At 37.9% G+C, this 27490-nt stretch overlaps 1 protein-coding gene across 1 annotated transcript in view; it reads right to left on the bottom strand.

Annotated features, from left to right (window-relative positions):
* The window catches only part of NKAIN3 (sodium/potassium transporting ATPase interacting 3), a gene marked incomplete at both ends in the record, with an annotated part of 320103 nt that overhangs the window by 133411 nt on the left and 159202 nt on the right, over positions 1 to 27490 (bottom strand). The window contains 2 exons of the mRNA XM_082278597.1: positions 13292 to 13372; positions 22563 to 22700. Coding sequence (XP_082134723.1) covers positions 13292 to 13372; positions 22563 to 22700 — 219 coding nt within the window. The remainder of the gene's footprint in view (positions 1 to 13291; positions 13373 to 22562; positions 22701 to 27490) is intronic.

Raw genomic sequence — 27490 nt, 5'->3', positions numbered from 1 at the left:
TTGAGTTGATAGGAGCTGCAAGAAGGTAATATACTTAGAGATCTATAGGGCATTCAGAAAACATTCTTATAAAATTGAATGGCAGTACATTTTAATGGGCTGAAAATTAAATATATTGAAAATTAGCTAATGAACACAGTTTTCAATGGAAATAATAGCTGAATAAGAGTGTTTCTAGCAGGACTCCCTTGGGATTGATGTATGTTCTGATGTTATTCCACATTTTCATCAGCGATCTAGAAGTACATGTAAAATCCCTGCTTGCAGTGGATATATTTGCAGATGACACAAAAAGAGGGAAGAGGGTAAATAATGAAAAGGCAGGCAGCTGTACAGGGCCATCTGGACTGCTTGGTAAGCTGGGATCAGTGAAACAAAATCCATTAAACTATAGGCAGGCACAAGCGAAATTATAGAGCCTGGAAACAGGAAATACAAGTCATGACACAGATCTGTAAACTGCATTCTAGAAAACAAAATGTTTAGACAAAAGTTAATACAATCCTGGAATGCTTAAGCAAGCTGCCTAGCTACAGATGTAAAAAGTGATCTTACTTAGACATTCAGAAATTCACATCCAAGGATACCAATGGTATTACTAAAATCTAGGAACATTTTAAAACTCTCTATCTTTTAAAACCATTTGGTTATTTAATGTATTATAACAAGGTAAATTTGTGTCCCAAGCATATTTTAAGATGTAGACATTTGCACAAATATTAGCATATTGTATCAGAGTAAAGTACTAAGTTTTCAAAGAAAAAGAGGCCATAAAATTATTTGAATTTTCACAGCGAATCGCAACTTTAAAACCATTATATAAAGTATACTTTTAACTAATCAGGTAGTCAATTGATTCATAAGAATAAAATATATGCAAACTAAACCTAAAATAAATAAAAATATCAAGTAGTACCAATTAAAAATCAATTATTAAGAAATTTTAGCTTTTCCAAAATAATTATTTACACTGATTGTGCTGATATTTTCAGGGTACACAATATCCACATGCCTGGAACATTTAAGAATAAAAATAGCTACCTCATGTGAAAAACAAGATTAAAGGATGGAAGATACCCTGAAGCAAACACAAGTTGCAGCGCAGGGTAGATGTGAAGCATATGAAAATGGTCCCAACACAGCATGAACTACTCTGAAGTTAAACAATGTACAAGTGTATTTGAGATGAAGAGTTAGTGAAAATCAGTTTTTTCACAGCTGGACATGTATGTAGCTTTTTCCTCACTGACTGTAGTCTTTTTATCCAACAGCCCACATTTGAAGTGGAAAAAATAAGAGCACTTTTGAATGCCGTGGTAACAGATAAAGAGAAAGAAATATCAGTTTAGTCAAGATGACATGGATCAAAAGGAAAATAATCTGTCCTGGCAAGTTGTCCAGTACTTTGGTCATATCTGAACAAACTGAAGAAAATTATTAAACTGAATAAAAAGAAAGCTGGAAGAAATCAAAATATCATTGATAATTCACAGAAAGTCAAAGTAAAATGAATCAATTGTGTTATATCTGTGAATAAGTAATCTGGGGATTAGGAATAACACCTATGCCCCTTGCAGCAAAACAAGACAGAGACTTCAGTAGGCAGTTCAGAGAGCTTGAACTGTCTCAGCATAAAACATATCCAAGCCTTCAAACATTTTTGAGATAAAAAAGGAAAATCTTCAGCCAAAATTTCCAAATCAGACAGGAGCTCTTGATCTACCAAGGAAGACAAAAAAAAAAAAAAAAAAAAAAAAAAGAAAGAAACTGCTTCCAAGCATACAGAACAGTAACACAATGACACAGAGCAGCAATTCTCAGCAGACAGGTATAACATATCCTCCCCCTGGAATAGAATAGCTCTCCCAAAACAACATTTTAAAGAACTTCTACATGCTCTCTAAAGATATAAGCAGAGAGGGAATCTAAGTGTACAGAATGCAATGCCACTATAACATAGAGACAATCAAATTACTCACAAGCAGCATTTGCCCTTGGAACACAGTGTTAGTCAGGCACTGTTGCCATCACTGTGACTTCTCCTGCAATATTTCTGCCTTCCCCATTTGACTGAATAGGTCAAGAATACCCAGCATTATTGCTGCTATAGTAAAGCCATTCAGACAATAAACCTAGTAAAGCAAAGGGCAGGAGGGCAGCTAAATCCCCAACAAGATTCTCTCATCCTTTCCCCATTAATCCAAACTGAAGAAGTCTGCTCAAAGGAATGCTGATACTCATAAATAATAAATTCAGTCACATCATCAACATGAGCAAGGCATTCCCTGAAGGACAGCTGAAAAAGAAAGAGAGTATAATGATCTAGACAAGGAACAATCCCTTCAATTCCCTTGTGTAGTTGGAAAGGAGTTCTCAAAGGCTATTCACCTTATAGAGGTTAAATAAATTATTAGATGATAACCAGATTTCGGAAGCAAATTTGCTCCAAGATTCAAACCACAAAGATTAAGAGAATACTTCCTGTAGCCTTACAAAATCAAAAGCCTTCTTCTAATTAAGACAATTTAACACAAAACAAACATTAAGCATTCTACAAAAGAAGAAAAATTTGCCAAAAGAGACATGTTGGAAATACATTTAAGGCTTACCCAAGGTTATGCGATTGAACTAGTGGTTTTTTGTTTGCTGAAGCCTTCAAAAGAAATTAATACCAGGAGTAAAGGCAGGGACACTGCCATCATTTTCCACCAAGAAAGAACCACTTAATAGGAGCTGAAAGGCAAAATTTTTTTTCTTCCAGATGCTCTTTTGAAATATCTAGTGCAAGTCAGGTTCAGGTAAGAACGCCACACTTACAAGGTTCGTAAAAATCAAAGGCAAAATTACAACACCAGACTCCTGGACCGAAGTAATTTAAGGAGGATGTTAACAAAGAAAGCTCAGGATTATGTACATCTAATGACAAGTGTAGTTGTTTGGTCCAAGACACTAGAAAAGAGTAAAGAATAAGGAAAATTCTGAGTAGATATAGAGGATCTATGTAGTTAGGAAAAATCTCGTTGGTTGTCAAATGTAGATCAATGAAAAGTAAACCAAGCTTTTTCCCTTGCTTTTCCTCTAAAATAGAGTTTATATATCTCAAAGGATGTAAGTACAGTCACCTGGATTGACATCTAGAGATGATAAACAATAACCTGATTTTTACATATCTTTTCAAGTTCAAAAATGAGACCATGTTAACACATCTATCTAAGTAATATCTACAGAGGGGTCTGGACAAGCTGGATTGATGAGCCTAGGACAATTTTATGAGGTTTGATAAGGCCAAATACGGGGTCCTGCCCTTGGGTCACAACAACTCCAGGCAGCTCTACAGGCTGGGGCAGAGTGGCTGGAAGGCTGCCCAGTGGAAAACGACCTGGGGTAATTGGTCAACAACCAGTTGAACATGAGCCAGTGTGTGCCCAGGTGGGCAAGAAGGCCAATGGCATCCTGGCTTGGATCAGAAACAGTGTGGTGAGCAGGACCAGTGCAGTGATTGTCCCCCTGTACTCAGCACTGGTGAGGCCAAACCTTGAGTGCTGTGTTAAATTCTACACTGTTCAATTCAAGAAGGTGCCGGAGTGACTCCAGAGAAGGGCAACAAAGCCAATGAAGGATCTGGTGCATAAGTTTAAAGAGGAACTGGAGAAAAGGAGGCTCGGGGGGACCTTATCACACTCTACAACTGCCGGAAAGCAGACTGTAGTCAAGTGGGGGTCTGTCTCTTCTCCCTGGTAACAAGTGACAAGAGGAAATGGCCTCAAGTTATGCCAGGTGAGATTTAGATTGGATGTTAGGAAAAACTGCTTCACTTATAGGGTTGTCAAGGAACAGGGTGCCCAGGGAAGTTGTGGAATCGCCATCCTTGGAAGTGTTCAAGAAATGTGTGTCCCTAGGGACATGGTTTAGTGGTGGACCTGGTAGTGTTAGGTTAATGATTGAACTTGATGACCTTGGAAGTATTTTCCAACTTTCATGATTCCAGGATTTATGATTATGAATTCCCATAAGAAGCATGTAGCATGCTTAAAAATCCCATGAGATTCAGCATCATCATTTCTGAGAAGATCTCAGATTCTACTGTCATCAACAATAAATGCCTTTTACTTTCATCAAGGTCTAGGACTGTCTCATGTGCAAATTTTTACAAAAATCTTACTTAAAATTACATTTTCTTCTTAACAAGCATTGTCTCCTAATCGAAGAAAAAACCCAAAGCAAACAACCTATGAATCAGTGCAAAACTCCCTTCAAAACAGTTAAACTGTTTTCAAACTAGACATCAATAAATAATTAAATGCAATTGTTTATTAGAAGACATGAAATGACAGATTTCCCCATAATTAGGAAGATGTCCTTACTTGGCCAGTGTCAGAACTAAAATTCCAAAGGATACACTACAGCAGAAGAAACAGTGTACAGAAATTTTTGGCATAAAACATAAATTTGACCTTACTAGGCAACAAATAGATCCCCAGCAGTCACTCATCTCAGTAGTTAGAAGTTGCTGGACAAACAGCAGATGTGGTTGATCTAATGTCTAAACAAGACAGTGATTAAATAATCAAAATACCTTTCACTGCTGTTTTGTCAGAAGCACATCACATTTGCAAAGAAGAAAATCAAATACCAGCAACAGTCTCACCATTTCTACAAAAAGAGCATAATAATCACTACAAAACATATCCAAATGTCAACAAGTAGATAAAATAATTCCCTGAGTAATGGAATCTAGTTTCACCCTTACCTGCAGATGAGTGTGTCATACTTGCTTACAACCAAACCACAACTCAGGGAAATTTCCTTTCCTCACTCCATGAACAATTCAACTTATTTCAGAAACACAAAGTTAGAATAGATGACTAGATGGTCCTTCCTGCTCTTGTATTCTCTTATTCCTTATTCTGTATGTTTTTGGTTCTACATGTAAATACCCAGGACTTTTTCAAGCCCTTTGCTATGGGCTTCAGACACAAACCCTAGGTAGGCAGGATTTACGCTCTCTGCATCTCTAGCCATTGCAGCATGGATTCCTGGATCACAGGAATTCTTTTTCATATCCAAAGGTGTCTTTGGAGAAATATTGCAAGCTACTTGAGTTACTTACTTCCTTGATGTCAGCCGATATTTTAGGGGTTTTTTTATTCCTTTTAAAAATCTTCAAGATCCTAGACATTAAGCCAATGAACTCAAACAAATATGACTGTGATGTTTGTATTAATAAATTTATCTGTGCAGCTCTTAGCCCAGAGCCATTTAATATTAATGGTATTAAATGGATTATTTAAAAAAACCCACAGAGATAATACCTCAGCTATTTAAACCAATGAAGAAGATGGTGGCCTCCACTCCGGGTATCAACATTAGAATTTTGCATCATTAGGGGTTATAAAAGAAAAGCAATTCTGACTGAAACACCTATTTTAATGATGCTCATAGTATATATAAATCAAACCACTGTAAATGTCACCTGAAAGGATATAAAATTCAATTTTTGCACCATCTGGAATGTACTCCTGATTAAGTTGTTCAGCAATGTGATTGTATCACCTAAACAAACTTATTATCATCAGAATGACCATTTTGAAGTTTCAGTGGTATTTATCTATGTCTCATTTATTCCACCCTTTTTATTTCCAGGATGACCTTATGCTCAAATAGTGCCACGAAACTATTGCATGTTAATTTTCCTTTCAAGAGTAAGCATATTTTTCATTAGACTTTACACAATGAGACACCTTTACACAGTAGAGTAAAACAGACTGAACAACAAATTAGTTTTGGAACATGAAATCTGGAACATCAAAGTCTCTTCAGCTAAACAACCAAAAAGTCTCCTTAGCTACAATAGGTTCACATATTTCTGCTCTTCAATTTCCTTCTTTCCCTTTTCTTTTTTTTTTTAAGAGAGCACATAGTAAGTCATCTTTTGTAAGTCGCCTTTTTTGTCTGAGATATTTAAATTGCAAATAAAAAGAAAATGCTATTTTCCATCGCTTCATCACTATGAATTCACAGTTTGTAGCTAATTCTTCTCTAACTTTTCATGGAAACAGTCATTGTATTCTATACAGAAACTACCACACGCAGTTTCTGCTCCTGCACATACTGGTGTCAGCCTAACACAACATCAAAAAATACTGTTTGCAAATACCATTGAAAGGCACCCCAACAACATGTTAATCTACAATTAACGGTACCTAACACCAGCCAAGGCCAGAGCAATTATTTTGAAGTGCTGAAATGTTGTTTCTGTACAATATTACACTGTATAACTTCATGGTAAATTGGTTTCCAGGTTTATTGCCAAAGTAATTAAAAATTCAAAAGGTTGCTGTTTGTGCAGAACATTATGGAAAAGTATTAAATACAATTGAACCTGGAGATTATTTCTTTTTATAGTGAGAGAGCAGCAGGATGGGAGGAGCAACTTGAATAAGGAAGGTCGTATCAGAAGTTCATGTTCTAGCAAACACATTTCAGTGGAACATGTACTGTAGGAAAGGCACAAGAAAAACTAAAAGGAGGCAACTTGTTCTAAAAACATTTTTAAAAACCAAAAACTCTTACTTCTGAGAGCTGGTTCAAAGAAAGAGTGAACACCAAAGGAGTTAAATGGATTATACAATGCAAGCATTAAAACTTCTATTTGGTCTGTTTTTTCTTTGCTTTTATATTAGCTTAACTCTAGTTACTAAATTACTATTTAATTAGCATTCCTCCTTTTCTCCTGTCAGAAAAGATTTTGAAACATTACTTAAAAAACAACAATTTTTTTAACCCTTTGGGAGTAATAAGGTAGAGGAAGGAGGAGAAGGTGAGAGGGTTCAAACCTCAAAGAAACAAACCCAACCTTTTAATCAGATTTCATTTCTGCAAGTTGAATTTTACTAGTGCATACACTTGGAAGAGATTATATTTAACTACTGCTATAAAATTAGTAATTTGTAATGTCTAGAAATTGCAGAATGCCTACAGCTACATCCAGTGCTTCAGCATGATCCGTCCTTGTGCACATCTCAGCTGGTAGCAGCTGATGGCATCAGCTGGAGCAAATGAACATCCAGTCATGAGCAGAATTAGAAGTTAAGGGGTGCGTAGTCTCCCAAGAGAGATGGTGATCAAAAGGAAGTGATGATGAATAAGAGGTGTGTGGGAAGAAATTCTCAGCTGAGCTGTACATGAATGTATACACCATGTACAGCAGCGAAGAAATACACTATTATCACTCCTGCTTTGCTCTCAGTGAAGGCAATGATTTGTGTTGAGCTGAAAAGCCATCAGTAGAACAGACAGCACACGAGTTTTGTCTGTAACAGAAATCTAATCTCCACCAAGAGTGAGCAGCAATGAGAGCGTTGCCTCCCTCTCGTTGTCACACAGTGGAACACTAAAACCCCACCTGTGCACACCCAAAACCTGCTGTTGGCCTCCCGGGAGACTTCAGTAGAGTCCCCTGTTTTCTGTATCCCTACACACCTTCTGGGGAGAAAAGCCAGAGACACCTCAAGCTCCCCAGCTGGAATGACAGTCATGATGAAATGTTTAAGACTCTTAATTAAGATGAGGTTTTGAGTCTTCAACTTGTATTCATTTTTTAAATTTAAACATTCTTACCCCAAACCATCCATGGCACTCGCTTGGGTTTTTATCTTGACAGTGGCTTGTTTCTGTAGATCCAAAATAGTGGAGTAGAAGAGTTGCCCATTAGGCTTCGTAACAGCTTTAGATTCTCTTCAGTGTCCTTATTATTAAAAAGCTTCTCCTGACCGCCAACCAAATCTTCTTTGCCACATGCTGAGCAAATTATTTGTTGCTTTTCTTCTCAGTGGATATGAAAAAAATCCTTCTCCACCTAGAAGTCACTTACATGTGAGTAGACGTACAATGACTATCCTCTGCTCTTAGACTACGGAAATCCTTAATCCTCCATCTATTGATTTTCCATATAAGTTTTATTGATGCTACCAACTTTGTCCCTGAGCTTTTTGGAGTGGGCAATTCTACAGAGCTAATTATGATGCTAATTAAATCAAAACAATGGTCTCTGTTTTCTCACTTGCATCAGCACAAGTTAGAATGAGAATCACTTTTTCTTTCATATTGTTAATCTAAACTCATCCAATGCTCTCATTTCGCATTAAAAAAAAAGACACAAGCTCGAGCATACACCATAACATCTCTATTAATAAAAATTAGCATTGGTTCTGAGTTTAACTTACTCCATTTGAGATGATTAGCTATAATTGCACAACAATTAAGGATTGACTGACACGCACCAGATGGAATAAATTGGATTTCACAAGTAGCCAGTATAAAGTCCACATAATTAACCCTCATTCTGATATGCAACATTTTGTTTGGAAAAGAGTCCTAGGTTTCCAGTCTCTCAGCATTTTAATAAGTAAATTATTACTCCATTTTGTCCTCAGATGGAAGAAATAATTAATTTTATCAGACAATTCTATCCTCTAACTACAGATCCATATAATAATTTAGCCTATAGCTCTGTCTCCAGCTTAATAAAGTTGGATGGGAGCCCTACGAACTTTGAACATCCATCGACCAAAGTAAATATTACCAGGGAAAAAAATACATGAAAATACATTGTTTCATTAAATGACATAAGCAAGATTTCCTTCAGTTTCAGGGGCAAGGCTAATGAAGTTGGTGTCACAGGCACATTAGAGAGATCACATTCACTCAATATGCAAAACTAAGGACCAGATAATAAACATAAGCTGTTATACAAATAGTTTCCTACTGAATATATAAGCGTGTGTCAGGCAAATCCTTGGCAAAAAAATTAGAAGAGTCAATTGACACAGAGGTCAATTTTGAGAGCAAAACTTAAATCCAGAATGAGGCACAGTTCAGACCAAAGAAGCATGCCATGGAAAAGCCATATAGAACAAGCAGAAATATCCTAGAAAAAGAGCTCATCAATGATGCCCAGTTGCTTAGGTAAGGTATAGGAAACAACAGGAAAGGTGTACACAGTACCACAATGCTGCCATACATTTACTGAATAAAAGCTTTAACACAGGAGGTTTTAACAAAATGCCAGTAAATCACAATTAAACACAACCAGTAGAAAAATGGTCTATCAAAAAAAAAAAAAAAGTTGGAATAGCAAATGATAAATACAAGTGGACACAGCTATTTTCATACTGGATCTGAAATACTGGAGGGATGTAAACAACAGAATTATTAACTGTGCACTCAAACAGATGAAGTCTCCTTTGTACAGGAATACATAACACCATGCATTGCTGCAGACGGAGGGCTGGCTTATGCACATTAGAAATTATGTGGTCCATATTTAAGCACATACAAAACTTAAAAAACCAGTTTGTGTTTATGTCTATATGCTTTAAATTGCATGTACTCTGGAATGTGATAATTAGAACCTATTTTCATTTCAAGACACAGAATGAGATCAAAACAACTAATGAGCTCATGTATGGATGTAGCAATCGGGGATCCTGCAGTGGAGAATTAAAAGGTCATGTTATAATAGCAGCTTTGTTTCTCTCATATGGAATGGTTAACACTAAAAATTATGTTTTCAATATCAGAAAAGCAGTAAATTTAAAAAGACAGGCAAATTTCATTTATTTCATATGGGCAGTTTCACTGCTGCTAAAATGAGAAAAAAAAAGTTAATACAAATAAAAAAGGTGTATATAGACATATATCTTTTATTTCTGATCAAGTTCAATTTCTTTAGCCCACCAAAAACCATTAATTTTTATTTGCACATCTGCAACGTAAGTGAAAAAGGATCTTGACCTATATGTTTTTTATAAGGCAGTTGAAGAGGAAACAGTTGCTCATTAGATTTCCACTGACAACAGCCAGCTGTGGGAGAGCTGTGTTTATTTCCCTTTCGCACCCGAGATGACTTGAATCCATATCATCCTTTTCTCAGGAGATTGCCTTAATCTCCATAGTGTAGCTACTGGAGGCTGCTTCCACAGATAGCTCTTCCGTGAAGCCTTTTCTCTCGTTATGTAACAAAACAACATGATATTAATTGCAGCCAGGACTGAGACCCAAATGAAATCCTTCATGCCATACATTCCTACAGTCATATATATGGTATTTCAGTTCCCAGCTTACCCCTCTCCACCAGCTTCCTCCTCTCAGATTGACTAGTTTGGCCCTCCAGATTATTAAAATCAAACTTTGGTGGGAATTTAGGTATGTAGATATGCACAAAATAGCCTTTTTTTTTTTTTTTTAATTGCTTGAAAACAAGAAATGTGTTTTCAACTAAAAATACAATTTTCAAGTCACTCAGATGAAGATTCTTTTCTGAAAGAATGGAAAGGATCAAGTCACATACACCACATTTGACACTGGGAGTGTTGGTTTCATCATTCCTTATCAAGAAAAGTTTAAAGTTCTCAGTGTACTAAAGCCATAAACTTTAAACTAAATATCAAATCATTCCTTAAAAAGAAAAAATTAGTTTATCAAGAAAATTATAATTGAAAGTAATTGAAGGAAAAATGTTTCAAACTTTCACAGTAAACAGGCCTAAATTGCCTATGTCCCTCTTATGCTCATTCAAATTTTTCATTAACTGCAGTGGAACTTCGTGGCAGAATTCAAACACTGGATATTCAAGGGAGATCTTCCTCCCCACTTCAGGAATAAGATTGGAGCAAAATGTCAGCAATGGTGGGTTTCTATTATGACATTTGAAAAGTCTGTCTGTATTGTATGCATACTCCATGTGCAGATATTGAATTAAAATTACCATTTATTATTGTACCAAGTTATATTTTCTGAAGCATTCATGATTGAAGACCTAATAAACTCACAGGACTTTAACCAAGAGCTAACTCATTCTGGTCAGAGCGAATGCAAACATGATCGTGCTTAAAAACAAACAAACCAGCAGAAATCAGTCACTTGCCAGACAGCATTACAATTTTCCCTGATAGTATGTCAACAGTTTAAAACTGTAATCAATCTGTATTCATTCAGAAACACAGCTTCTTCTTCTTTTTTAACAGAAAACAGAACAATAGGAAGAAAAAAAAGCAAATATTGCCTGCCAAGATTTCAATGCTGAATAAACAGCCACACTTGGAAAGCTTATCATGGTGTTTGATTTCCCAACCACAACCTTGTACTCTGAGAACAGCACCTTTCTATCATGCCTGACAACACAAGAACATATTAATGGAAGAAATGATGACTTTTTATAACTAGCAGCTTGGCTAAAATGTGGGTCCCAATTAAAGTTGGTGTGACATACTAATCAAACTGTAAACACCCAGGATTTTATGCATATGGGGCAAAAAGACCTTAGTCTCCTGAAGGCCTCATCATATCTAGCACTATTTTCAGAAAGACCAATAAATGGACCCAAAATACCATGATGTACTGAAAAAGTTTCTTAATTCTATCATTGCTAAGTTGGCCTCGATACTCACCCCTTTGGCATAATTTTTACAAGAGCAGTTAACTTCCATGGAAATAATGTGCCTATCACCTTGTTGAGAAACTACTTTTCAAATGTAATTATAAAGCACAAGATAAAAATTCCACAAAAATGCTGAGATTAGCTGAAATATGCACTAATAAAAGGGAGTTTTGCCAATTGTCAAGTAGTATATTTGCGACTATTTCTCTGCATTGTGATTTGTCATATATGTTAAGTAAGAGCAAAAAGTGAAACACAGAAGTGAAACTGAAAGATTAAGGACTTCATAACTGCTGATTTATAAACCTCTTAACTGAGGATATGATCAGAATCCCTTGCAAACAAATTCAAGGGTCAGACTAAAAGCTTTGCTTCACTTACTAGGCCCTTAGATAAATATATTAGTTATACATAAAATATAATAGTCACTACAAAAATAGACATAACCCAACTAAATGAAAGAATACAACCTCTTTGTATCATGAGAATGAATAACTATTTGGCTATTCATCATTTCTATGTGTTGCTCTTCTGTTCATTTAATAGATTTTTAAGTCAGAACATACCATTAGGATCATTTATTTTGATCCTCTATGAAGTGCACTAATTTCCTCAGCAACCCTGTGACTTCTCATGAGGTACATGATATTGAAGGAAAAATGAACTGTTGCAGCTTTTCATTATGAAATTTTTTCACCAAAGGAACCTACCACTGAAAGCTTTAATTTTAATGGAATTTCCACCAAGTAAATTAGATTTTATTTCTTATTAAATTGGTTTCACCAGTTTTCTGTCTGTTGTCAGCCAAAAGCTAGGACCTTTAATGCTAGCAAGTACATAGCTCATAAATGTACTGAGGGGAGTACACAATGCACAGAATCACAGAATGGGTCCGGTTGGGAGGGTCCACAGTGGGTCATCTGGTCCAACCTCCCTGCTCAAGCAGGGTCTTCCCAGAGCACATTGCAAAGGACTGCATTCTCCAAAAGCATTGCATGAATTAACAGTGATGCAGTTCATATCACTAGATCTACAACCAGAAACAGTGACATTTATTCTATTAATAATGCTGGGATCAGCATGTGCGATGGGCATACTGTGCCTGATTTAAGTATGATTGTGGTAAACAAAGTTCTGTATTATCTATGTCCAACTGGAGAGATAAAAACGAGCAGGTGGTGTATGAAACTCCCAGCAGATACAATATTAAACATAACCTACGCTAACAAAAGTGCTACCCTGAATGAGCACACGTCCCTCGATAATTCCAGCAAACATTTCTGCTCTAATCAGAGGATTGAATACAGAATTAGTGACCTAGAGCACTGAGTGTCATGTAAAGGAAAGTTTTATTCTGATGTGACAAAAGTCATCGTTTGCCATTTGTTCTTTTTTATAAAGAATTAACATTCTCACTGTGAGACCAATTTGCTCAGCAAGTTATTACATTCACCTTCTTGGTAATTTTCTTTATCTGCTTTCAAAGCAGTCTTGGAAATTCACACTTTTTATACACACTTGAAAATTCAACCAAAATGACATTGGCTGCTTTTCAACAATCAAAAAGGACCTCAAATTTACAACAGAATACCTTCCCACCTCTCACCTGGAGATGGTACTTCAGAAGGCAACTGTAATTCAGATTCATTGCATTTATGTACTTCAAACCCATGGCTATTTACTAGCAGGGAGAAGTTCAAACATTACAGTTCTTGTTGGAGGGAAACTCCGAAGATCAAATTGTATGTTCAAACAACCACATTTTCCCTCTGTGGTTCCAGTCTTCTAACATCCGAGAGTCCTGCTGTCAAAACACCCTCCCATAAAGCTGAAGAAGGATAAGTGACCTACCTTAGAAAGCCCGCCTACTTCCAAATAGAAGCAGATAATGAAAACATTCCAGGTGACCCACAGGGCAGTCCACACTGTGTACTAAACACAAAGCGGGATGAGAGCAAAAAAGAGAGAAAAATAAAATGTGAAGATGAAATAGCTTCATACTGAGCAGATCAATAATAAAAAACTGATATCAATAAACATTGTTCTTCTGGGAACAGCCAAGCACAGAGAGTTCAGAAAAGGAGCTCCCCCTGCAGAAGTCCCCTAAGAACCACCAGAAATTACAAATCCAATATTCATTGCTGTACTAAATAAATACCAATAAAACAGATTTATTCTTTACAGTTTTACACTATCCTACTGATATCAATTAAGCCCAAAATGCTGACTTAAACACTGGCTTTGGGACAACTCTGAGTCATTTTAAAATCATAATTTAGCTCTGTTAAAGGAAATATCAGATAAGCACAATACCTTAAATAAGTAAATATTATTGAAATAACATTTAAATACTATGAAGAAAGGAGCAAGAAAAAAACCCCACAACCAAACAAGACAGAAGATCTATTGGTCTGGTAATCTAGATTTTTTTATTTTTAAACCAAAAAGTAACGTGTAAATCTGATCTCTTGAGAGTCTTCCACAGTAAAACATAGTTTAATTACATTAAAATTAGCTCACTACTTCTCCAAGCCTTTTGCCATGAACCTGGTCCTACAAAGCTTGCTTAAATGTTGAATGTATCCATACCTGTTCTGGGTTCTCCAGCATTGTACTGAACTCATACACCACCCACAGCATGAACGCGACATTAATTCATTTACTTTAAATCATCTTTTGCATTTTAACTGTCAGCACAACAGACTGGCACCATTTCTTTACAGATGCACTATTTACTGACATAGAGCTGTACTCTATTCCCAGTGTACTCTCCAGGCACTCTGCCTCAGGAGCATTTCATCCTGATGGGCCAAGTGTCCATGCAGCCAGACAGGAGCTACATCCACCACAACAATGCAATGAGCAGCAGCACTGCCACTTTACCTTCACCATGGAGAACTGCTGCTAAGAGCTTTTGCAACTCTAGTTAGCTGTGGTCAGATGAGGGTTAGTATCTATTGTTTTGCTTCAATATAATCATTAAAGTTCCACATACTAATCTACAATGCATTTCATAGGTGCCATCAGTTTGCCTTTCTCGGGCAGTTTTAGGTTATGTTCCCCTCTTTGTTCCACTCCCTGTCACGTATAATGAAAGGTTCAGCTGAAGAGGGTGGAATTTTTCCCCTCCTTGATTACTCCCCCCCGGCACAGGGCCATTTCTGCTCACCACAATGTCAACTGCTTTAATATAATTTCTTCTGAGGTATGTAGGCAGTTAGGCAATTGGTATGGCCCAAGAAGTAGGTCATTAATAAACAAAACAAGAGTAACATTCCTGGGCCATTTCCTCTGTCTTACAGAGAAGGGCAGTGTGGCAACTGAAGGCTGGGTTATTATAAAATAGACAAAATTGTTGTGGCCTGTGAGCAATATGAGGTCTGTACTACTCATATGACTAACTTAGAGTATATCACATTTTACTACATTTGTTGACTTTGTAGTAGCTCATCATCAACTACTGATTTTCTAATATTTATATTCAGAACATTACGTGCAGAGTGTTCAAAATTAATGAACAACTCATATAATCCTAGTTTCATGTAAAAAGCAAAATTGAGCCTATTTGGGAGAATTCTCCATTTTAAGAAAGAATTTTTTTGTCTCTCCATGAACTAAATCTGTCACTACAACAAAAGGAATTCTATTTGATCTGCCAGGCCAAGCCAAATCTCTTAATGGCCTCATTCTGTCCCATGGGCACCAATGACAACTCTGTACTGTGCAGGCAAAAACTGTCTGAACCTGCTTTCCCAGGCCAGGCTTTGCTGTTTTACACAGTTAGGACTGGTTTGGTTCCTGATCCACCATGAGGATTACTGGAAGAGGAGTGCATGTGCAGAGCAGGTGTGCTCCTTGAAACCCAGCTGCTGTGTATGGAGAGGCTCTTCCTACACTCGCACTGAGCTGCAGAAATTTAAATTTGAGATCCATTTGCTTTGTAAACATAATAAGTACATTATATTCAGTAATTAGTACTATATATTTTTTTAAAGTAGGGAAGTTATTGTCTTCTTGGATATGCAAGGAGAAAATTTTTTTCTTCCATAGTTTCAAAGGTACTTAAGGAAAGATTATAAGATAGCAAAGGCAAGAAAGCAAAATTAGGAAATGTCAGAATTTGGGCTGTGTATGCCAACTAACTCTTATATTTTGTGGTTGTGCAATATAATGCAAACATTAATTAAATCATCACAGATATATTTTCATTTTAAAAGATCTTACCTCCCCTAACACATTTCATGAACAGCTAGCACAATACTTCTTTCCTGCTTGTTGTTCAGACCCTGCTCTGAGGAAAGAATATTAATTTCCTCATGAGGTTTACTAAGATGCTCATCGCTGTAATGTGTGAGAGCTGCACAAACATTAACTAATTTATTTTATGTTATAAGGGAATGACACAGCTCTCAGAATGTAAATGATGTTCTGATACATGTAGAGATTACATTCAGAAGTATTCATACATTATAAGCATCCAACTTGACGTCCTTAAGAGTTCATTTTTCAGAATGCTTGAGGTTATACACTCAGTTTATAAACTTAGTGTTCAGCTCCCTGTGGCTGAGCACGCAGCACTTGTTCAAATCAGACCACGAGGTCTCAAGACAACAACCCAGAAAACAGGGGGAAAACAAAGCATGTGACAGGTTTGGTTAAAGTGACTCTCTTTGTGCCGAAAGAGGTTTCAGTGGTTGAGAGCAGAGATAAAACTCAGCTACTCAGCACAGGCTTCACAGCAAAAGCAATCCTTTTTGTCTTGAAAGCATATGCCTCATTCGACCCATTGTCTTCTGTTTTCTGAAAGTCAAGTTTCTATTCTACATCTGTGATCACCAGAAAACTCCCAAATGTTTGTCCTTTCTACTGAAACTGAGGCAACAATATAAGAATTAGTAGGTGTCTGTCTAGTTTGAATCTGCAAATATATAAAAGGATCACAGTAAGACAGCACAGAAAGGCTTTAATAGCAACTTTTCTAAATTTTTGAGTGGTTCTTTCTGAAAAATTTATAACACATTCTGACATTATATGCATTGCGTAAATTTATAGGTATATACCTTCTAGGTTAAAAAAACCCCACCAAGCAATCTTCCATTATGTGGCATCACATTAGCATGTGCTTGAGTCACTAAGAAAGGTGTAACTTTTAGATCCATGATGCAGACTTCTTCTTTTTGCTAGCAGAGCAACAGCCCAAATTGCCATCCTCTGTGTGAAGGGACACATCAGGTATGCTGGCAATTTTCTCTCAGTGCAGGAATGGTTAAGGTCTGAGACATCAGGTCCACACTGACCCTCATGTTTCATTTCCCTAAGGTACCTGAACTGTTTCATGATCTGACCTGACACTCAACTTCGCCCACTCTGTGTCCTGAACATTACTGTGTCCATGCTGCCGTTCTGCTCACTCTTACTTCCCCACACCCAGTGATTCCTGCCTAGTTCTTTGGCCAGCCTCATTCTGTCCACCCCAGATCAGCTGGCCTCATACTCAGTGTCACAACCCTCACCATATCTGGCATGAAGAAGAAATTTTCCACATAGGTTGAATCAGTAAGAAGAGTTGGTATTTTTTATTTTATACCCCGTAAGATGCACCACTTAAAATCACCTGGGTGTTTTTGTAAGAGATCCCTTCCAGTAGAAGGACCTAGGACCAGGTCATATCTTCACTTATTTCTCCCCATGGTGTACGAAATCTTTGCTTGCTTTTGGTCTTTTGCACTAAAGATTGAATACTATGTGGTGTGAGGAAGTATTTGAAGTCTTATAAATAATGCGGAGGGAGTACTCACTGAACCTTACAGGTTAAATGTCTAATAAGTTACTGTCTAGCCTAGTAGGTTCCTTTCAGATCCCCTTTCATAATGCCAGCCTCTCTACAACAGTGAGATTTCTATACCTCTTTTGACTCTACAGTCATATTGAAACCAAAGCAGAGATACATTTCATGTATCAGTGAAATAAAAACATTTCTAGAGTTAAAACATTTGCATTGGATGGACACAATGTCACAAAAACAACTGGTAAAAGAAAAAAAGGAAAATTTCTAAGTTTGAATAATACTAGGATTGTGGGATAAGTTTAATGAATAAACTTTCTCAAGAGTATATTTAAATCTGAAGTGCAGCAACTACTCTGACAGTGTCATGGCATTAGAGGGAATGAATGTTGGCTCGGGGACACTTCAAGGGAAAGAAGCAACTACTGAGTCATCAAATCATCCCCCTGTAACACCTGGCATCAGTACTTGCAGAACCTTACTAGGCATATTTATGAAAGATGGCATGGGAAGTGACATAAAACAACACAATGGAGCAGTAACAACACAACACTTACCAGGAAGGGTATTCAACAAGTAATTTTGGAAGCTTAAATATTTCACATGTGTTTTCACTGTCTGTATAACATTTGCTTGAATATTGTATAAAATATCCTATACAGCCTTTCTTCTGCTGTTCTGTTTTTTTATTTGTTTGGGGTGTTTTTTTAAGAAACTCTCTGCTGGCTTTTCAACTTTATCCAGTGTCTATACATGTATTATTTAATGGAACACATTAAGGCAAGTAAAGCAGAGATTTCCACCATAGATTCTCCCTATTTCAGTGTATTATTTTCATCTCTCACTATTCATTAACACATTTTTTTTCAGTTTTGGGCCTGGCTCGTGCAGTTTTAACTGTATGACTCATCATTTAGAAGCTTTCTGAAGTCCCATATCAGAAGTAGGAGAGGGGGAAAATCCTCAACTTTAACAAGTATCCTGTCATCATCATTAATCAATTTTAACAGCCCAAAAATCTTGCTGGTGATAGCAAGATCTATTAAGAAAGGAAAAGCATGAACAAGGAAATGGATCACAGAAGAGCTCTGGAGCTTCATGACCAGAGTGTAACAACATGGTTAGAACTGAAATTCAGCTGCTTCTTTCTTCTTTGCAAATGTTTGGGTAAGTTTCAAATGAGCTAATATGGGAAAATTAGGAATCAGCTCTGCACTTTTATGTCCCCTGGGAACTTTGCACTGATTTAATTCAGTCACAAAATATTCAAATACTGAAAATAGCACACCTGCTTAGTGACAGGACAGATTGTTCACAACATTTATCTAAATTGCTAATTAATGCAAAACCTATTAGAAATAATTATTGGATTTAAACTAATTAGGACACTTGGAGTCAATGCTGTCACTCCCTCTCTCTGTTTCCTAAGCTCTGAGGACTCGGAATTTTAGGTATGAGGAAGTGAAATTCCAGATTTATTTCAGAATCACCATCCATATAGTCCTGTATCTGAAGGACTGTAGACAGTGAACATGAACCACTATCTTTAACTACTTGGAATGACAATTCTATTCCACAGAGATGCCTCATGTATCAGCCACTGCATGGCAGCTCTTAGATAGTGGGGCATTTTTTTGATAGAAAGCTCTCATGGCAAATTTTGTATCACTCAAACTAATTTCTTTATTCAGACTTTTAATCTACAATGGCTATGCTTATGCTGCAGCTTATGTGGTCACTAAATCCTTGTGATAAACTGGCCAGCCTGGGTTCAAATGCAGTGGAAGAGTCAGAAGCATGCAACTGCTATTGTGTTTATCGTTTTCTATTGCAACCCTCACTAAACTCCTTGGCTCTACATACCTGCAACAAAAGCCTGCTCAGTTGTGCCTGCAGAGGCAGTTTCATATTTGACAGCAGTATAGATGTGCTTCAAGTTATGGCCCTACATGTATTATATTTATTCACTTACTTTCCCATTCCTTACATATATTAAAATTTGAGGAGACAGAACATGACATACGCAGCATAGGATGTGAAAGTGAAAGCTTTTGTGTAACTTCACTTGTCAGGGAAACCTTCAGGCACAGACTTCATTGCATGGAAGACAGATTAAAAACATTCTCTTGAGGTTAAACAATGACTCTAGAGCTGGTCAGATGAAGTCAAGATCACCACCAGAGTATGACAGATTATCATGAGAACAATTTGTGCTCACGTGTGCCAGAATAATTTTGTGGACACAGTTTACGGAAGTAAACCATTGTACCTGACATGATTCTCTCTTTACTTCAATTTTTTTATATTGTGATGGGATCATCTACACTAGTTGAGTTAATTTCCAGGGAAGTCTTATGGAAAAGACAATTGATACTAAACATAATTTTCTTGAAGCAGTTAGTTACTTTTCCAGCTAAACTGGGTTAAGCTTAATCTAAATCAGAAGTTTCATCAAGCAGAGTACATAACAGCATGACCAAAATATTTATTCAGCCACAGTATTTATAGAGACACAGTACCAAATTCTTGGGACACCAACCACTAACAAATCCAGGGGCTTAGATGTGGCTGAAAGTGCAGCTATGGACATGGAAGGCCATGAAGCTTCTCAATGAATTTGAAGCCTAATTCATTACTCAGAGCCTGGGTAAGAATCTCTCTGCATTGTGTTTAATACTGAAATTCAGGATTCTACTGAAAATTCGCATTAAACAGACTTTATATTTAAAGTTAGCAGTAAAAGTTTACTGCTGTAACAGGTGGACTGTCGCTTCTGCCTTAGTGAATACAGCCAGTATGCAGCTGGCACTGGTAGGGGTCTTTACTGTCAGTACCACTGACTCCTTCTGGGGCTTCTGAGGACAGTGGACAAAGCTAAGCTGTGGTTGGGAGAGCCCTGGGTAGCACGGTTTCTGGGGAGCATGTGTTGGGTGTAGCCTGGAAGATCCTCAGGCTACAGCTCAACAAGGACTTTAAGCTGCTGCAATCCTGCACTGCTGCAATCCTGCACTCCATGCACTTCTTCCTCTGGTGACTTTTTCCCACTTCCCCTCTCCCATCTCTTCCCTTCTGCTGGAACAAGCAAAACACATAAAAGAGCTGACCTACACTTAATTAACACCAGTAAAGAAAGTAATTGCTTTTCACCTGGATCTGTTCTGGTTTGACCGTTTACCAAGTGGCTGAACTGGTGCCCGTGCCGGTGCAAAAAGAGGAACAGCACAGGGACTGAAGGCAGCAGCTGAGCAAAGGCAGTATTGCTTATGCTGCCTTGAGGTATCCACTGAATTCAACCTGAGGACAAGGCTGAACTGACAAGTTTGGAGCTAGCAACAAGAAAAGTCTTGCAACTCCTCCTTTCCCCTCCACCTCCACACTGCTGCTCATAAACATGCAGTCCCAGTCCCTGCCGTATGCCAGCCCTGGTAACCATTGGGAACCTCACAGACTGGATTCAGGTTACCAGTTTAGCTAAAAACTCTCTACTTCTTGCCAGGTTGGCTTAGAAATGGAACTTACTGACAGGTCCAGTTAACTCCTGCCAGAAGTGGGGGTGAAGATCTGGGGAAGTGTTCAGTAGGGAACAGTGGGAACAGGAAGACATGACAGACACCCTTTTCTGCTGGTGTTGAGTTGTGAGGTTGGTTACAGATACCTTGTGTTACAGACACCCTTCAGACTTCATCATCTGGCTCAAACTATTCCTACTTCACTGTAAACCCTATGTTAGTAAGGACACAATCACAGATAGCTCAGAGAGGCAGTGATGGGATGAAGAAGTGGGTAATCACAGAATATTCTGAGTTGGAAGGGACACACAAGAATCATCGAGTCCAGCTCCTCAGTGAACGGCCCGTACAGGGATTGAACCTGTGACTTACAGCATTATTAGCACCATGCTCTGACCAGCTGGGCTCTAAAGCCTTGATCTTCCCCACTAATGAGTATTGGCATCAGCTGTAGCTAGAGCTCTTAAATATATGCTTAAAGATAAATCAGAATATGAGTTCAGTTAAATCAGCATAAAGCATCTTGCTGAGGAGGTGTTTCTTTCTTTAATTATGAGTTTTCTACCTCTACTTTAAGACAACTTTCATATAGCCTAAAATGTTCAATTACATTGGAAAAGATCTAGAAACAGTCAACATCTGTTGCATTTAATTTGATAATTAAAACAGAGCTTGCATCATTGAGCAGAGTACTGAACCTGAGGGGCAAAAAATTTTGCAGTGTTGCACTTCAGAAATGAATTTCCCACATAATTTTACAGATGCTTACACTCGTTTCTTATGTATAAAATGGAGTGCATGAAGCAGAAAGGTGAGTCATCAATACCCGGATGCCCAGTTCTTCAACCACAGATAATAGACAAAAGTGTTATTTTTTATAAAAATCCACTTTCAATTCATTATAGTGTGCTTGTAAGCTTAGCTAGCATGAGTATAACCTTGGATGCATACTTTGTTCACACGACAAAGAATTACAGAATTCCAGGCTTGACTGGAAAAGATGAAGCTTTTTAAGTATTTGTTTAATGAATTTTCCCCAGTAGACATTTATTTCATTCCTCTGTGAGGAAAAAGAAAGATAACGTTAGCCTCTTAAAATCCATTACTGACAACACAACCACAATGTTCCAAATACAGCCATTACCAGGTAAAGACATAATATTCATCCATTCAGGAGAGAACACAGGGGAGGAACAGAAATTCTTTTTGTTGGCAGTTTACTTCACAGCTTTGAAATTTCTTTTTATTCCTGGCTATATTGAGAACGTGGGAAAAAAACTGTAAAGCTTCAAGTTACATGCATCAGAGGGAATTTACAATAATTCAGGGTCAAAGCCAAAAATACAGGTCTTGACAAAATTACATGTAAGAAGAAGACTTCTTTGGAACCCATGGGTCACAGGACCAAAGAAATTTCTACAATCCTTGCTTCTCCCTGATTAAGAGAAAGATGTAGCTAAATATAACTTGACCATTGCAAATATATTTTTAAACGCCATCAAATCTGCTTGTCTGCTGCAAAAAGAACAAAAATTTGTATTTCATTTATTTATTTACACATAGTCTAATTGACTTGTACCATAGTGATAGTTTTGGCAGCACTTTCTCCAGATAACCTGTTTCTGATAACGTCCAAAATCTCAAAAAACCCACTTAGTAGTCCTAAATTTGCAAAAAGACATGAAGACCTCTACAGTTTCTACAAAAATACCATCTGGTGTTTTGAAACCAAGAAAATTCTGCTTTGTAATATGACAGGTTTTAAAACCAATTGCAAAACAAAACAAAACAAAACAAAAAATATATATATAAAATAAATGAGACTTACCACGACTATATATCGAGGCCTAAATTGGATGGTTCCAAACAAACCCAAAATGACAACTATTATTTGTAAGAAATTGCCAAGGATAGGAGCCCACTGGAAACCAAGGAAGTCAAAGATTTGTCTCTCTAATGCTGCCAGCTGTAAGAAAACACAGAAACAGAACACTTTTTAATTATGGGTTGGACAGAACACTTGACATTTTCTTATTTGCACCAGGCTTCACCAGTGAGTGAGCAAAGCTATGCAAACCTTGCTATTGCTTCTGAAATACCATCATGCTCCCTCCATTCGCCATGTCCATTTTCTTAGACTTAGTCTCAACTAGACTCGACTGCAAGTTCCTCAGTCCATTCCTAAAAGCCCAAAAGAGCAGAGCAGGCCCAGCTGAGTCCCAGACAAGTCCCAGACATGGCCACTATGATGCCAGGAGTTCCTTACGCAGGAAGTAAGGAAGGATGCTGGGAGCTACTCACTACCCAAGGCACACATGTAGGCTCAGGGGGTGAAAGGCAGCAGAAAATATTTGGAAGACCTCAGAGCAAACTGCTTCAAAACCAACAGCCAAATGAGCCATCTGTGCTCTTCAAAAGCTGTTACATTACTTTTGTGCAACTACAAATCAGAAAGAAATGGTGGCAGCCTAATAGCTCTTGTCCCACTGTCCTCATGGTATTTTGGGTCTGGATTTAGTTGGGTGTGGAAAAGGAGGAAGCTAAGAAACTTCAACCTTCATCTATGCAGCAGCATGGGATTCTTATGTAAATCTGCATTTCTGAACACTAGGCAAAAAAAGAAAAAACAAAAAGCCAGATATAAAATTCTACTGCAAATACATTTGCTACTCATTTTTGACAATCCAGTCCACTGTTCTAAACATAGAAGAATCAACTTTATTAGCAGCATATTTGTCGAAGTTCAAACTTAGTTCAATATTTTTGCAGCTGTAGCAAGATATTCTTGAGCAGCTAAATAGAAGCCCACTGAGAAACAACTGAGTTTCTGTGTTTGCTAGAATTTATTAACATCTACTTGATTTTACTACATTGTTACAAACCCTAAAATTTACTGAAATATGCACTTACAATATTTATAACTGAGACAGATGGAGCAAGCATGGCTCTATGAATACCAACCAAAGTATTATCATATCTGGGTATTTCACATAAACCATTTCATTTTACACATTGTAGGCAGATTCAATCTTCACCTACAAGATGGGGCTAAGTGTCACAGAGAGCAGAATCCATTTTTTCTGTACAAAAGCCTTCCTTACAGCAGACATGAAAACCACATTCTCTATGCTGAAATGAAATGAACAAAAATTGAATCATCAGCTTGGTGCAGCTCCTTTGAAATCAGTGAAGTTATACAGACTTTTATCAGCTGAAGATCTGGCCCAGAATATATAAAAGAAAAATCACACAGTACTGTACAAGGGCGCCCCAAATCCCATGTGAAAGATGGTAAGTGAAGAGTTTTGAAAGCTCTTGGCACAGGCAGAATTTACAGTTTATGGTCTAACAACATGCTGAGAGTCCTGTATCACATAGGAAGGCATTTATGACATCCATGACCAGGGCCAGACACTTTTTCATTCCCATTACAAATGGAAATCTTCTGGGTCATCAAAACAGCTAAAAAATTCACAGACCACCAGTTTTCAGAGACAATGTGTCTTCTTCCTGGAGCCCTGACATTACCAAGCAAGCAGAGGATGGAGCTGTCAAATCAGAGTAGGATTTGCTTAGTGCTACCTCTGCCCTGACATTCATTGAAACTCTCCTGCAGCTTTGGTCTTCACCTGCACCAATAAATTGAGTGTGTCCTATTACACTCCCAGCACTGAAGGCAGCTGGCTTAGGATTCTCTCCATTAAAGTGTCCTTGGCTCTGAAACAGGGCAGCTGTGTGCAAACCATATACTTACCTACTCAAAACAGCCCTTGGCCATGGGTGAACTCTTTGGGAGGACCAGTGGTCACAATAACCCTGGTTAATGTGACAGAAAAGTCTAATGGGTCACTAACATCCACAATGTCACTGCCTGGCTTCTTCCCTAGGCACATGAGAATGTGCTGGTATAGAGAGCAGGGAGCTTGCCCAGAGTGGGTATCAAGGACATTCACTTCACAATGGTGGGTCACTGAAAGACATGGATGCCTTTATGCAATTTTATGTTGCTTTGAAACACCTAGAGCTATCTGAAAGACAAAAGCCTGCAGTACAGATATGGATACTGCAGCACAGATATGAATGAACCTGTTTAGTATCTGTCCCTTCTTAAACTCACTGTTGGGATAAATTTTCAGATCAGCACCTTAAATGCCTGAAAAACGTAATATTGGAGCATAAATGAACACAACCATTGCACTTTGCCACCAGACTCATGCTAAAAGGCTTGGTGGTCAACTCATGCCTAAACTGTATCAGATAAAAAGTTTGCCTTCACGTGCATCTCCCTGATATCTGCCAAGCAAGTTCTGAGTACATCCATCAGGCAGGTCTGGGCTCCTACAAAATAGCACAGTGGCCACAAGTATATTCCCAAAGGTACACATGTGTATATTCACCATAGACAGAGTTACACATAAAAAAAATTATTAGTCTTTCCTTGGATTACTGTGGCTAAGGCACCCACCACAAACACAGAAAAATAAAGTTCAATTTCTTCTCCTGCTGCCTGCTGAGTTATTCATTCCTCTCCTCCCACTTCCTATCCATTAGGATACCAAGGGAAAGAGCTACTCTTTGAAGCTGTGTCACAGGCAAAAAAGTAAAAATTTGTATTTCATGAGTCAAAAACAGAGCACAAGCAGAAACGTGAGTCTACAGTCTATTGCTTATGGCACTTATACAAAACTGGGAGCTGCTTGTGTTTCTTGCCTGCAGGGCTCGCTCTTTATTTTATATACAGTGACAGCATGAAACCACTGAAGGAGCCCTAGAAGCAGGATGCCAAGCACACAGTACAACTCCTTCCCCACTAAGAAGTGTTTTCACCATCAGGCTATGCAGAGAGACCTTCCTGCACAGCTAAGTCTCATTTATTTTGCTCTTGTCACCAGCACAGAGTAATTTGTCTCATCCCTAAAGCCCACAGAATACATTAGCAGGGGTGGTGCGGGGGTTGAGGGGAATCTAAAGAAAAGAAAGAGGTAGGAGGCATGTCTTTCCTCCTCAAATTGCTGCTCTGTTCTAAATTATAACACCTTGCAGGCAGTGCAGGCAGAAGTTAAAAACCTTATAATTCATGATCATGGCAGAGGAAATACTAAGTTCTGTTTTCTTTATGCCATGAGCAATATGGACTGAATAGGGGAAACATCTGAGCGCTGGTGTTCTTATGTCTAATATTTCACCCAACAGAGCCCCCAAGAAGCAGTGACCGCCACAAAGTTTTTATCTCTGCAATTGAAAAAGCAATCCCTAACACAGGCTGTGATTCGGGTAATTGATTGGACAAAAATAATCAGAATAAAGGGAAGGAAACAGGCAGCTATGCACATTTGAAAGCTGGTTTTGCACAGATATGAAGAGCCCATACTGCCAATGTTTGCCCAAATCCAAAATCCCTGTAGCCATCAGGGGCCACCAAACTAGCCTAGATTCTGTGAAAGATGGTTTCACGTGGAGTTATGTGCATGTGAGCACCTCAAAATGTTATACCAGAAACAATTTGATTATAAGGAGGCTGTTTTTCTCAACAAGAATTTTTTTCTCAACAGAAATTTTCCCACACAAATTTCTAATTTCATCACCATTTTCAGATTCTTCTGAAAACAGCTTAAAAATCTGAAACTTAAAGGGAAGGGACAGGTTTCCAAAATAAGCTGGCTCAACTTTTCCCATTGCTAAAAGACAGATAGCAACTTAGTAGGGCAGCGGAGCTCAAGGCTGGAGCTGAGGTTTGGTCGATGTGACTGAGGTGTTCTAGGGATTTACTGTCATACCAGCTCCCTCACTAGCTGGGAGAGGCTGCACCTCCACTACTTGTCTTGACAACTAAGACAACAAAGTTTGGGAGTGTCCATAATAAATTGTTGTTTGAAACTCTTTTTTTTTTTTTAATGAGTAACATAGAAGTGGAATGAAAACCCAAACCTTTCTTGCAAATAAAAGAGGAGGGTTTGTTTTGGCAACTTAAATACTAGGTGTATGTTTTTAACCAAACCTATGTCCAGTTGAGTGAAATATTTTAATGAGAACTTATAAAAATCTATCAAAGTTGATGGGAAATAACATTTTCTTATCACGACAACACTTGGAAAAGGATACATGACATTTCTTATTACTGCTGGCAAGGGAGTGCTTTGTTATTTAGTCATCATCATCACTGACAATCTTGTAATGTAAAGTGCATGACTTGGGAGACCAGGACCAGCAGTAAAATGCCCTAGTGGGACTGTAGCACTTCCTTTATTGAAGTCTTGGGTTTTTGCCTCTTTGTTTCACTAAGTCTTCCAAACATTTCCCACTTCCCACTTCCTGCAGAGTACAAGGAGAAGGTACTAAGCTGCAAGATGGGGCTGCAATAAAGTCACTCAGGGTGAACTTTCTCTTTCAAGCCATGCTCAAGCTCTTTTGTATCAAGAGCAGCAAAAACTTTAGGTGAACTAATCTGTTTTAATTCTGAGCTTCTTCACCTAGAAGGATCAACCAGATGTGCAGCACAGTCGGAATCTCCTGAACAGAAAAAATAGTGAAACTGTAGCATTAATGTTTCAAAAGGCAAAGGAGTAGCAAAACAAAAGGCAGCAATCAGCAATGCTGCATAGGATCTGCAGAAGGAAATCACCAAGATGTTCCTAGTCAATGGCTAAATCCAAAAACATTTTTGAGAGAAGGCTTCAACAGGGTGCCCTATGGATTAAACCCTTTCTCTAAATTCTCAGGTCCTGTTGTACTTCAAAATATATGTCAGAAGCTGTC

This window comes from Coloeus monedula (genome assembly GCF_965178545.1).
Source record: "Coloeus monedula genome assembly, chromosome: 1".
Classification (NCBI taxonomy): Eukaryota; Metazoa; Chordata; class Aves; order Passeriformes; family Corvidae; genus Coloeus; species Coloeus monedula.
The sequence above is the reverse complement of the archived record's forward strand: the minus strand, read 5'-3'. Positions and strand labels throughout refer to the sequence as shown.